The following is a 13,331-nucleotide window of genomic DNA, read 5'->3' on the forward strand; positions in this document are numbered from 1 at the left end:
ACTTGTGTCGTATACTTCAGACGCGCGGTATCCGAGATTGAGACTAAAACCGAAGCTAACTAATGTTAGCAATTACCATTTACGAAGCTGAATCTTTATTAGTCAAACGTAATTGTAGGCGTACATTACAGAACGAAATGAAACATACGTGATATCGATTAAGCCAGCAATGGTGACATAATTTATGACGTTACGGACACGCGAACGCGGATAAAATCAATCTTTCCTTGGACCTCCTTTGATAAACTTTTAATGATTACGAGAAAATTATTTGTTTAGTAAAAAAAAATTCGACATTGAAATTATGAAAAAATGGTTCGATATTTCACAAATGATGTTATCAACGTTTTCACTTACCAATGAATTAAACTGAACGTCGAGATATCTTTGTCGACAAAACCGAAATATTAGATATGCAAGTTTGTGGTGCTATTGATAACTCACCGGTAGGAGAAGTAAGGACAAGGGCGAGTGCCTCGCGGCCGCCTGCCTGAGAGTGAGAAAGTGCAGTAGGGGGTCCTCGGCTGCCCTCAGCTCGTCCAGGGTCCTCCTAGCCTCGCTGTATTTCTCCAAGTATTCCCAGTAAGAGTTCCAAAACGGGCCGGGGAATAAGTCACCTGTTGACAGCGTACACCGCCATAATTAAAATCTGTCCGTGTGCCGCGGCGTATGGAAAAAGCATCGAATTCCGTTATTAAATTACACGAGACTATCTTTCGCCAGCCGTAAAATAATTGCGCTTGTCATATCACCCGGCGGAGGGTTTTACGTTCTCCTCAGACGGTAATTAACAGCACCGTCCGACGCGGGCATAAACGCGTTGCGGTAAACGCAAAGCAGAAAATAAAATAGTATGTCGCGTGCAGTGAAGTAAACCGTGGCGCTAAAAAGGAAATTAAAATCGAATCGGAATTATTACCACATGCCTCTATTTTGTTTCATATGTTTTTCGCCGACGAAGAGATACATTCCTCATCTCTCTTTCCTATTTTTTTTTGTTTCTATTGGAAAATGATTTACCTTTGGAATTAACATTTTTGCCCGCGTTCCGTTTCCCGCCGTGAAATGCAGGCTGTACCGTGTGTAATTCGCAGATTCAACGCATCGCAAATTTACGGTAGTCCATAGCCCCATGTACGTTCGCACCGTGAATTGACATCGCGTAATTACATCCTTCGAATGACGGTCTCTGCGTGTAAAAAAATACGAGCTCGCACGCGTGAGTCACGGCCGGGCGGGCGTGAAAAAAATGCACGCGGTATCGTGTTTCGAGATAACGCTCGAACGGCACGAATAAATTCCCCTCGCGATATGTACACACGAGCCGCGGTGCCGATTTACGATTCGCCATCGCCATCGCCATCGCCGTCGCCGTCGCCGTCGCCGTCGTCGTCCTATACGATAAAGGACCGGCAATCGTATTAATGTAAATTCGAAATGGCTGGTGATAGTCATTTCACGGTAATAGCGGCAATGCGAGATGAAGAGTAGAACCAACTATTCGACTCGCCTAATGCACAAAGCATGGCAAATCTTAATCGGGGGGTATCGCTTAATTAGCGCTCTTTTTTTCAGTCGGGAGCAACTGCGCTTAAGTCGATCGTTGTTGCGACTATCACGCGCGATTATCGAGTAAAAAGTAAGAGAAAAAAGAAAGAAACGAAAGAACGAAGATTCCTGACGTATAACGCGCGATTATCGTAGGGAAGAACGCACGGTCGCCCTTGATAAGTTCCACTTTACCAGTTTCCCAAGATGTGCACAGAGCCGAGAACTGCTTGTCCCGGCCACTCTCTCGCGGGGCATAATAAACTCGTTAAGGTCGCTTGGCGTCGTAATCGATAATCGCGCAACGATAGCTAAGAAGCTACGCGTATGTGTGCATAATACTCACTCGTCTTGAAAGCACCGCCGTCCCAATTCTCGAGTGCCCCGCGGATCTGAAAAGAAGCAAAAGGGCACGGTAGAATTGGCTTTTAAAATACAATGACCAACATATACGAGGAAAGGAACGGAGGGAGAGACTATGTATAATGTATGAAGAGAGATGACTTGAGTTCCAGGCGCGATATATACGCTCCTTTCCGACTCATTATTTTCGATCTGTCGTTTCCATCACTTGTCACTTAACCCAAAGCCTTCCATACGTAGCTTATTACTTTGTATTATTGTAAGAATATTTTCGCACACTTGTGCCATGCCGGCGATTCAATAACTACCGCTCAACTGTTCTTACTATGATAGCAAAATTATTCGAGATTGTTAAATTTATCACAGTTAAAGTATGATCATTGATTGTATATGGCATCAATTTTGGTAATAGAAAAATTGTAATTAACATATATGTTCAATGATTAGTATGCGATTTCTTGAGGATAGAAAATATGAAAGATATTGTAAAGTTAATAAAATAAATTCATCCCTACTTCGTTTCAAGATAATTTTGCCTTATCCATATTTCATTAAAATCCAATAATTTTCTCGGCGGTTAAGGGCGGAAATATTATATAATTATTCGGATTATTCCGTTGACGGCTCTCCAAGTATCTGACTGATCATTAGAAATATTTGTAGCGAGATAATGTCGAAGACCCTAAACGATTCGAGGTCAGACTACGTCCTCGAGAAGAGCGTATATTTATCTGTTGACTTATGACGCAGCATTATGCCCAATCAGGACATCATCCAAAGAAGCACATTCGATATGAATGAGCTTAGTAATCCTCAAGACTTCCATACACAAAGGCGGTCGCAGCAGGTCGTCGATAATGTTACGGTAGCTAGCAAAGCAAAGCCGGTAATGTAAATTCCATACGGCCCACATTCGCGCATAAGTTATTCTTAGGACTTAAATATTAATCGCCTTATGATACAGTTATAGACAAAGATGGGGGGCGAGAGACTCCTCCGCAACTTTTCGATATGCGGATGCATGACTCTTTTTACGGGCGCGGTAATAAAATGGAAATAAACCGGTCTACGGAAAGAATAGCGCGATACATCTGGCACGTAGTAATTAATTTCGCCGCAATAAACGTGCCGCGCTTCGTGAAATTGTATTACACGGTTTTGGAGTAAGAAGAGCCGCGCGCACGGACGGAGGAAGGATGAGCTCTCATGGTTTTACGTATGTGAGATACGCAAAAGAGTGACGGACGGGATGCAGGGTTTCTCCAAGGCCCTTTAATGGCAAGGTCTTCCAGGCCACGCAGGCGGATGGAAATTATCGACGAGAGTCAATCAGCTTGCCTCCGAGCTACGAATACGTATCTATCGGAGGCACCGTGTAATCACAATAAAACTGCCGCACTGCCGCGCACCGTGTACGAGAGAGAGCTCAATTCCTAACAACCAATTTGTTCCGGTTTAATTGCTACGTCTCTACGTGTGCTATCACAGGAAAGCAGAGCTCTCTTGGCTTTAACGCAGCAGCCGGCCAACAATTATCGCGATAAATTGTACGCCGATCTTGCGAGCGTACTTCGAATTTCAAAGGCACGTAGACTGCTACGTTCTCTTCGCACAATGCGAACTCAAGAATGAAGGCAAAGAAAATACGAGGAAAGGTCGTCTTTTCGCTCGAAATATCTTTACGCTAAATTCGAATATGTGGGTAGCTTTCAAGAAAATATACGCGATTTTATAGAAAAATACAATTTTATGGGATAATAAAATCGCATATGTGATTTTTAACTAATATGTAAACTGCTATGACGTATATAGAATTTTAAATAATCAATTGAAATAATTTTACTTCCTTTACTTCAACTTTTTATGATTATTACGTAAACTTTAAATATAGAAGCACGTAGCACGACACAAATAAATTCCTTCGCGTATAAATGGATCATTAGATTAATTTAAAAAAAAAATTAAACATCGGATTAGAAAACACCGGAATTGAGTTTAACTCACAATCAGTCGCTGGAAGAGGTCAATGACCCATTCTTATCCGAACCTAAAAGATTAGAAGAACGACGACATGTTGAGCTATAAACCCAAGCGATAAGGTATGTGAATGAGGCAATTTCTGAAGAGAAGATCAGATCTTCATTTCAAAAGAGACTAGGCTTTCCGGAGATAGAATTTTAACATCATCCAACTATTCTTCTAGTTTACCACAATTAATAATCTTTTGATCCCGTAAAATTAATACAATCTTTAGTTATACATACACGAGGGTTTCGTGCGTAATTACATGTTTTTCTCGAAACAGCAGCTTATTTGACGGTCATTTAGTTGTATTCATTAGCTATTAATAAGAAAATTTATATACGTCTGCATATAAAACAGTAATTATATTTAAGTCGCTTCGATGTACCTGAGCATAAGAGGCTGAAAGTGGACGTATAATTAAAACATTTACCGCGGTAAGCGATACCTCATGTAGCGTAGAACGTTGCATTCCACGCAAGGAATTTTTATCGCACCGTCCGACAGTATCACGCATTACGTATCGATAAGTCACTTGGCTCGAATCGAGAAGAGAGATGATACCTGGCGTGAAGTGAAAAAGGGAATGCGTGTATGTGTCGGTGCAAACGATGCATGTAGAAGCAATGATACGTGCGCTGCATCGTCACGTCGTTCCTGGGCGTCACGATGTGATGCGTCGGCGTGTCGATGCGTTTCTTATTGTCAGATACGTATCTATGTTAAGCGCACGCACTGCGTGCCTCCATGCATTTATGCATCGCATTATACGCGCCGACCAACGATAGGATAGGTACAGGGTGACCCATTCGTTTTCGAGGCTGTCCTGTCCTGTCCCGTCGAGAGTAGAGGAAGTGTGTCTATGTCTCGAACGGTCATGAATTATGTATGCATATACGCGCTCGGAGATTGTCATGCCGCTCATCATTTACTCTTGCCATGAATGGCAAGGAAAATAATTAATAAAATAATTACACGGAATATCGCGATCACAGTCCCGATTATCAGAAATCGCGTTAAATTCGACGCGCGGTAAACGTAACCACACCGGCGGTCTGGTTATAAAGTCGCGTGAAATAACGATTAGACGATCAAGTAAATTAATCGGCTGTGAAATTATTAATTAAACAGGCCCTCGGAAAAAAAAAGCACTCGTGATGTGCCTTCGATTCTATCGCAATCTCGTATATACGGGGTGTACATACACACTTATAATCCGTGACCTTCATTTCAACGATAAAAAAACTTAAGACGAATCCGAGATCGAGTTCTTTCCTAGTCAGCATCTCGCGAAACGGAAATCCGAGTCAAATCGCGAACTGACTTGGAAAAAAATTTAGCTGTCCTGAAACTGGAATCGCGAGACGCGGAACAACACTATGTATATATGAACAACCAAAGGCAATGGCCGCGGCTCTTCTATTCCCTGAATAGTGATGGACGTTCGATTATCGATAATCTCGGTCGGCGATGGACACCATGGGCAATTTTTCGCTCGTGCTGCTCCTCTCCGTCCTCCGTCCGCGTCGCGCGGATGGCGCGGATACGCAGATGCGCATTCCTCGGAGGCGGTTTTAATTATACGTCGCACGCGCACGCCCGTCCCTTCGGCCCTATACCGCCCATCTAGGACGACGACGACGAGTATGCGAGCGGAGGCGTACCCAAAAAAAGCAGATCGAATTCCTCCACGTTATTAGGGACTTACTATGCGAATATGTATATATATATATATATATTGTATGTATGCGTTTTATTTATCCCATTATTATTTTATAGTCGCCAGGATGGTCACTATTGGTCACACGTCTCGTATTCTTTTCTCTCTTCCTCCCGCCCCTTTTTCTTTCCTTTCTGAGTGATTGACGATCGATATACAAGATCATACGACCTGCGACATCTATACTTTCTACATGTTTGATTCATCGGCTATCCACACACGACCAAAAGTTTTGTCGCGTTTTATTAATGTATAATCGAACGTTTCATCTTGATATCTCACTGGAGCAATTAAATTAAATAACGTATATGCCATCAAGAGGATAAACAGTTCTCTTCCCGTTACAACACGATGAAAGAATAGTGAGCTCACAATCAGGTTACGGTAAATTTGATCATTTTTGTCGTATTTAACTATCATCCTCTGCTAATGGAAAAGACGTAACTTATTGATCGTAACGTGTGATTAACATTTAACACATTGATCGTGGTCATTCGCCGAATGATACGACATCGTAATTTCATAGAATCCAGTTTGTCAAGGTATGACACTTCATAAAATACGTACATATAAATGTAATTGCAAGATAATTAGGATATAGTAAGATTTAAAAAATCGAGAGTTATAATTTGGAACAATTTTTCGATGATTTATTGAATAAAGGACACGGCATTCGTGTTAGTGAATAAAATTAACAGAAATATCAATCTGATTACTGAAAAATCAGAATTATCTTAAAATTCGTATTATTTACGTGTTGCGAAAAAACAAAAGGACATTTCTCATTGCCGTACGTGTTCGACAATCCTGTCGAATCCATGATCCACGGCAGCCACGTGCGCCGGATGTACGTCTCTCCTTAACGCTTGACTGCCGAATGAAACAACGATTCTGAGCAACGATGCTCGTCTTCGTAGCCGTTTACCATGTGGACACGCATCGGAGAAAGTAGATTTGCGCGTCCCTCGTAAAGAAAAAAAAAAAAGAGTCTCTTTCCGGCCCGCCGGTCGCCCGTCCCTTTCTGCACGACTGATCGGCGGCTTTTACTTACGCTTTAATAATGTTGTAAGGCCGCCTTGCTCGATCTCGCCATCGAGGAATCGCCCTTCTCTACCCGCCGGAGCCTGTCGAGAAGAGTGAGCCGCGATGCGGAAAGCAACGGGAGAAAACGCGAACGATGATGCACACATGACGTATGTACCCGGAATGCAATACGACATGGGCGGCGGAAATCGTGTAGCATAAGAATGCTTGTGGCACTTCTTGAATTCATTACGAGAAGCGATGCCATTCGTACAAGATAAATTGTTGCTTCATAAAATAAAGTTCAGAATAGATTCAAGATCTTCTATGCAAAGACAAATTTTCGGTTGAAAAGCAGCGAACCAGAAGATTCTAATCATATCGATCAAAGTTTTGGTTATCTTAACTAGAATTATAATTTTTGCTAATATAACAAAAAGAAAATAATCTAATCCTCTAATTTATTCTCTTTAAGAGTTACAGATATTTTTATTCTTCTACGAAAATTATTTCTTAACATAATTTAAGATATATTACACATAGATAGTTAAAAATTATATTGCTGGCTGCTCGTGGAAATGATATTTATCGTCCAACCTTGTGTGTTCTGCTACCCCTAGAAAAAGGTAGCGGAATTCGCCGCCAATGCAATGCGAATTCCATACGGGATTATCGCGAGCGCAATGTTTGATCGCATACAATGGTAACATGGGCGTGTGCAAGTAATGCCAATGATATCGCTGACGATTAACCATGCCTGGACTACTTTGTAACCGTACGAATTTTTTTTATCAAACTTTGCATATCGGGAAATCTCTGTTTAATAAACGCCTGGAAAAACGAAAACGTGGGATCCGCGAAACAAGATTACACCGTAGAATCAAAGATCTACATACAAAACGTACGATGATGTATGACACAATATATCATTGGTATCGAGAAATATCGCCGCAGAGAAACCGGAAGAGAAATTTGTGAGAAAGCAGAGATTTATAGATCCGGGATATAAGATCTGTTTATTGCTGCATCATTCGATAGAATCTCGCCTTCAATTCGCGATGTCGATAAACGAATGTCTGCGTAATGGAATTCTATTATATCATAAGCGAAGGTAAATTTTAAGATTCGGATCAAAACTATGCTCGATTTCAAAAATCCTCATCAAATAATCATATCAGAAATCGCAGTCGATCTGTCACGAAACCCTGCAAAATTAACATATCACGGTGATTAGAGAAGACAGTGATTAAAGGTTGTCTATTTCGTCTTAGATCGAAAGATCAGAAGGAAGAAGTCTCGTATTTCCTCTTCCTCCTCCTCTGCTCTTTTTTTCGTACGAAATATGCGAGCGCGTGTATACCACGAAACGCACTTTCTCCTGTCTCAGGTTAAAGCGCGCCGCGCCGGTGAGAACGTTTCAACGCGATTTCCTAGGGCGTTCGTTGAGAGATCGCGAATTTGATTAATGTACAGGATCGACCAACAGACACGAACAACATTCTGCATTTAGCTAACGTAGAGCGAGAGCCTCGAGCATAAAAAATTGGTAAGGAAAAAATTGTCTTAAATTTTGATATATTATAGATAAAAGATATTTGATCGTATTAGTAATGAAATTAACATTGAAAAGAAATTATGTATTGAAACATTAAAAACAAAATCATGAAAAAATTAAATTAAGGAACAAGTAAAGGATCCGTATGAAAAACAGTGATAGGGAAATATAATTATCTTTCTAATTATTACCTGTATAAATAGATATTTTTTAACAATTTTTTTCTTTCTTCTACGCCAAAAGGAGATTTCTAAAATTTTAGAGAAATTTAAAAACCAAAGTGTAACAGTATGTCTACTGGTGAGTACAGATTATGCGTCAAGATACGTTCATTCAGTGTGCATACACTGGAATGATTAGTCACGAGTGTGATCACCTTATAAATTATCCATGTACAGCTATTACGCAGCGGTATGCTTCTCGTGAGAATTCTAATCCTTTGGTGGTCTCTAGTTTCGCGATGCGCCAGTGAGCTTTAAAACTGAATGCGTTCACCGAACGAAACGTGTGACGTGTGAAAGACCACGTATTGGACTAACTGTAACTAACTCGCTACGAAACATGGTCGGGCGGCTTTCTGAGCCTTCACACAACGTATTTCAACCGACTGTACATCGCTCCTTATTACGCGCATTTTGCGCCTTTGAGTTTAGCAACAACCAGATTGCAAAAATTCTACGATACTAAACATTTGCAAACGGTCGTTATGATTTATAGAATTGCTTGAATCATCCTCCCTTGAATTAACTCGAATAAAATAATTTTTAAACTGTTTTATCTGTAAGATTAGCGGCTGTGATTTATTCACTCGTAAAATTCTACTGAAGAATCATCGGATTTGACAAGGAGCAATATTAATGTATATTTTAGTTATATATGACCGTGGAAAAACAATTTTCTATTATAAATCCTTTTATAAATCCAACTAATAGCTTCTAAGAAAAGGAGGACCGAAGAATACAAAATAGCTCATTTTTCATTCTCTCTAAGGTTTTGTCCTTCAAACGATTGAAGAAGAAGAAAAAAAAATTGGCAACTCGCAGAAATGATAAGGATGGTCCCATTAGCGATGGGACACGGACGAATCGTCGAATAGGGACATTTATCATTTTTTCGATACTGTCGTCGGGTATTCTCTGTTAGTTCCACAAGCCTTGTCCACGATGGCGAAGGCACGTTAAAAATAAGTGTCGTCACTAAAAGGCGCGGCTCCAAGGTGCGATTAAGCCTTCCGGCGACGGATCTTTTTTATATCTCTTGCCTGGCTTCTTTCTACAGTTGCATTCCCAGCCGCTTCCTTATCCTCGCACTAAAAGCTCACGCAGACTCGCGTTATGATACACATAATCTAACGAATGGAATTTCTTTGTCGGTGTTGCAACTAATAATCTAAGACGAAGGCGAACAGAGAATCGGGTTATTAAACCGCCTTCCGAGATGACCAACATGATGTATACTTTCGCATAATCTCTAATGATCTTTATAAGTTTGCGATTGATAGAGAAACCGAGGAAATAATAACAAAAAATGGTATTGTAAGATTCATATTAAGCATGAGTAATTTCTGCGCCGCGCCGCGGTGTCGTTTGAATTAGATTTTTACAGCCAGTCTTGCCAGCGAGTGTCGTTGCCAATGAATAAGGAAACGACGGAGGTCTTTAGACGTGCCGCTTTCAATCTAATTATTAGCAATCGAATCGTTGACCTCGCACTGACAACAAACGATGGAAACCTGACGACTAAAACGGCAATCAAAGAACACATTTTTCTGTTGCTACTTTATATATTACAAAATGAACTAAATTTGGTAAAATTGAGCAAATAGATTTAAAATTCTGTCATTAAAATAGGTTAGAAAAAAGATGTTCTTGAAAACAGTTTTCATCTTTTTTATAAAATATTTCTATGTACCATAATTTATAAAACTAAAATAATTACAAAAAGATTGTACAATAAAAAGATATAATGTAGAGTTTATACGAGTCTAAAATACTTAAAAATATAAATTGACGTCTTACAAAAGACGAGTTGTCTGTCGTGTGTCACATTTAGCGAATAGGAATTCAATTCTGAGAAATATCTGTCCTCATCTTTCTCTTGTATTAAAAAATGAGATTTTAGACGATGAAATCAAAACCATTCTCGGCGATCCGGCGATCTCGTATCCCCGTTCACTTTCCCGATAAATACCATGACAACGATCATTTACTTTCTTTAAGGTACATCCGACCCTTTTCCTCCTTTCGCATAGCCGTAGGTGTTCCACTTTCCACTGCGCCATATCTTTTTTCACTACAAACGGAAAATACGAGAAAAAACAAGATCGATTACAGCAAGCATCGTCTTAATGCGAATAAAATTACCCGTGTTTATAATTCTCAGTCTAGTCAATTTCTCAAAATCAAATATGAATTATGGCATGAATTGTTTTGCAGTTAAGCATGATAAATATCGCTATTAAATAACATTTTTTAAATGTCAAGTTGATTGGAGAATACGATGATTTCCTTTTGCAACCATAATTCGTTTTTCTGCTACAATTTATTTAATAAGAAAATAGCTATATAATCCATAAAAACTTCATCAGATGTCACTTGAATGGATGTCAGCGATTCTGATTAAGATTTAAAGTCGTACCAGGACAACTGTTCGATCAAGGTGTGACATTAACGAGAAGCAATTTGCGCTCTATATAGATAAACTGCTAATTCATCGCGCTCCAAAAACGAAATTGAATCAATTCCTCACCGCGACGAAGTGGAAGGACTTCCGGATAAATCGGTGGGTCAAGGTTTTCACTGAAATTGATCAACGACTGGAATGCTCGCTCGCCCCGCCACGCCTCGTTTCGTCTCGCCTTGTCTCACCACGTGTACGATTCCCGAAACACGCGAATCCGTCGGTCGACTCTCACCGCAATCTTCCAACAACGGGACGCAAGAAGAGCGATCCGGGCAAAACGCGTCATCGCGCTCAGTGCAAAACCGCCGGTTTCAGGTGCAGCTTTCACATTCTCGCGCGCTCTGACCGACGAAGAGGAGGCATTGCCCTGCACCTGTGCAGTGCCCGTCCACCTTCAACCGGCCTGACCGATGGCGTAGCGCGCAAATTTTTCGTCCGTTATTTTATCAACTTTGGAACACTCGGTTTCACCAGCTTTCCACAATACAGATGCGTGCGCAATCCATTAAGTTTTTAACGAGTCTTAATTGCAATTTGTTTTCTTAAACAATCTTTGAGAGCCATTAATTCCCTTTTTTAATACTTAAAAAAACGTTACGTGTTGTAAATTCAATATTATCTCAAATCTGAGAAAGAAAAGAGAGGGAGTATAAATTTAAATATAACTGTTTTAAACTTTCATTTGCCAATATAACACAATGTCATAAAAAATTTTTAATTAATGAAAACAAGAATTAAAAAGAATCGTGATTAAAAGTAGGTCTTTCTCCAAAAAAAAGTATATTTTCTCAATATTAGAATGGAAAAGATTAAAGTAAAAATTGAACAAACTCGATAGACTGTTAAGTCATGCGTTACTACTGCGGATGTGCGCGATGTGAAGAGGTAAAACGTGCGAAAGCGGACCGTGCATCACGGCGCATCGCGGCGCGGCCGCAATCGCGGCAATTAATCTCTGCCCGACCGATCTCCTGAAACTACGATTCCCAAGCGAATTAATTACCGCTGCTGCTGCCGCGGTAAATAAGTTAATCGCCTCACATGCTCGCAAAAATACAAACGATGCAGAAGGGCGTTGGTCTCCGGATGACGCGTCGCGCCGCATTCTCGCGGAACGACGCGACGCGACGCGACGCGGCAGCGCGTTTCTCGCGCGACGCACCTGCAGCATCGCATCGCATCGCGTCGCACAGCATCGCGCGGAAGCCGTCGTATTAAGCTCCTCTCCATTGCATCACCGCAACGGCCGACCACGACTGCTGTAGCGTTGCGTTGCAATGGACAAAAACGTAATTTACGACAGCGGCGATGCAACGAGCGAGAACAGGACAAAGAGCACGCGGCTGCGGGCCGTCCTTCCCTTTCTCTTTTTCTATCTCTTCAAAATTCTGGACTCGTCAGTCAAAATAACAAGGATTCGATAAAAAAGATGCTCGCTGCGACTGAAACTTCTTTGATGAAGAACTAACGAAACTTCGAATGGCGCTTGCTAAGGATTTCTCCTCGGAAGATCATTATCGAATTTCTGAATTATCGCATGCTCAAATTGTTTTTACTCGCCGAAAGAAATTATTTCGACATATTTATTCAAACTATCTTTTAACACTATAGTGATCCAAATAATTTAACTGAAAGATTTGTTTTATAATGTATACACTTGAAAAAAATTAAACTCATCAAAAAGTAATTTCGTAAAAATTTACTTGAATATGTAGCAGAATTAAACAGCAAATGTGACGACTTCAATTTTAAATATTTATGTCAAAAAATATGAAAACGTATCAATCAATATGAAAAACATAATCAATCGAAAATTGATCTAAACAAATTCTACATCAAATATGTTTATCTCCGTCGATATAGTCGACCGCGAAAGATTAAGGGAGCAGTGCCGAAGGGACATTTTCTCGTCAGTTCCACCTCCAGGAAGAATCCTTTTGAAGCTACTTGAAGAGACAAATAAAGCAGAAACGCCTCTGTTATTCCCGTGTCTATCAAGGAGGAGAAAAGAAAAAAGGGTGAAAGAAAAGAAAAAGAGAGACGAAAGGAGAGAGGAGGAAAGGTAGACAAACGTCTCTCCTTCGCCTTCCAGATGCGCGATTGCTTCTAATTGCCCTCTCAGTGACCACGAGGTGCCTCCAAAGTGAAATTGCAGCAGCGAGGAACAGGCAACGGGTTGCGAATAAAAAGAGCACTTCGGGAAGAAGCGAGCGACGTGTATATACGACGAAGACGGAAAAGATTGGTCGTGATGCTCTCCTCGAGAACGGCGAGAACGATCTCGAGCGTTTTCGCTAATTAACCTGCGGTTTAGGCCGCTCACTTTTGTGTCGCGTCAAGAAACCCGCAAGGCGCAACACCATCTTTACAACACTAAAATTTAGTAAACGCTCCGCGCTAAATCTCCACGTGAAATAC

At 40.7% G+C, this 13,331-nt stretch overlaps 1 protein-coding gene across 1 annotated transcript in view; it reads right to left on the minus strand.

Moving 5' to 3' along the window:
- LOC108767071 (rho GTPase-activating protein 20) overlaps positions 1 to 13,331 on the minus strand; it is a 189,701-nt gene that overhangs the window by 132,093 nt on the left and 44,277 nt on the right. Inside the window, exons 5-6 of the mRNA XM_018516750.1 lie at positions 1,895 to 1,940; positions 445 to 617 (exon numbers count right to left, since the gene is read on the minus strand). Coding sequence (XP_018372252.1) covers positions 445 to 617; positions 1,895 to 1,940 — 219 coding nt within the window. The remainder of the gene's footprint in view (positions 1 to 444; positions 618 to 1,894; positions 1,941 to 13,331) is intronic.

This window comes from Trachymyrmex cornetzi, unplaced genomic scaffold (assembly GCF_001594075.2).
Source record: "Trachymyrmex cornetzi isolate Tcor2-1 unplaced genomic scaffold, Tcor1.1 scaffold646, whole genome shotgun sequence".
In the NCBI taxonomy this organism is placed as follows: domain Eukaryota; kingdom Metazoa; phylum Arthropoda; class Insecta; order Hymenoptera; family Formicidae; genus Trachymyrmex; species Trachymyrmex cornetzi.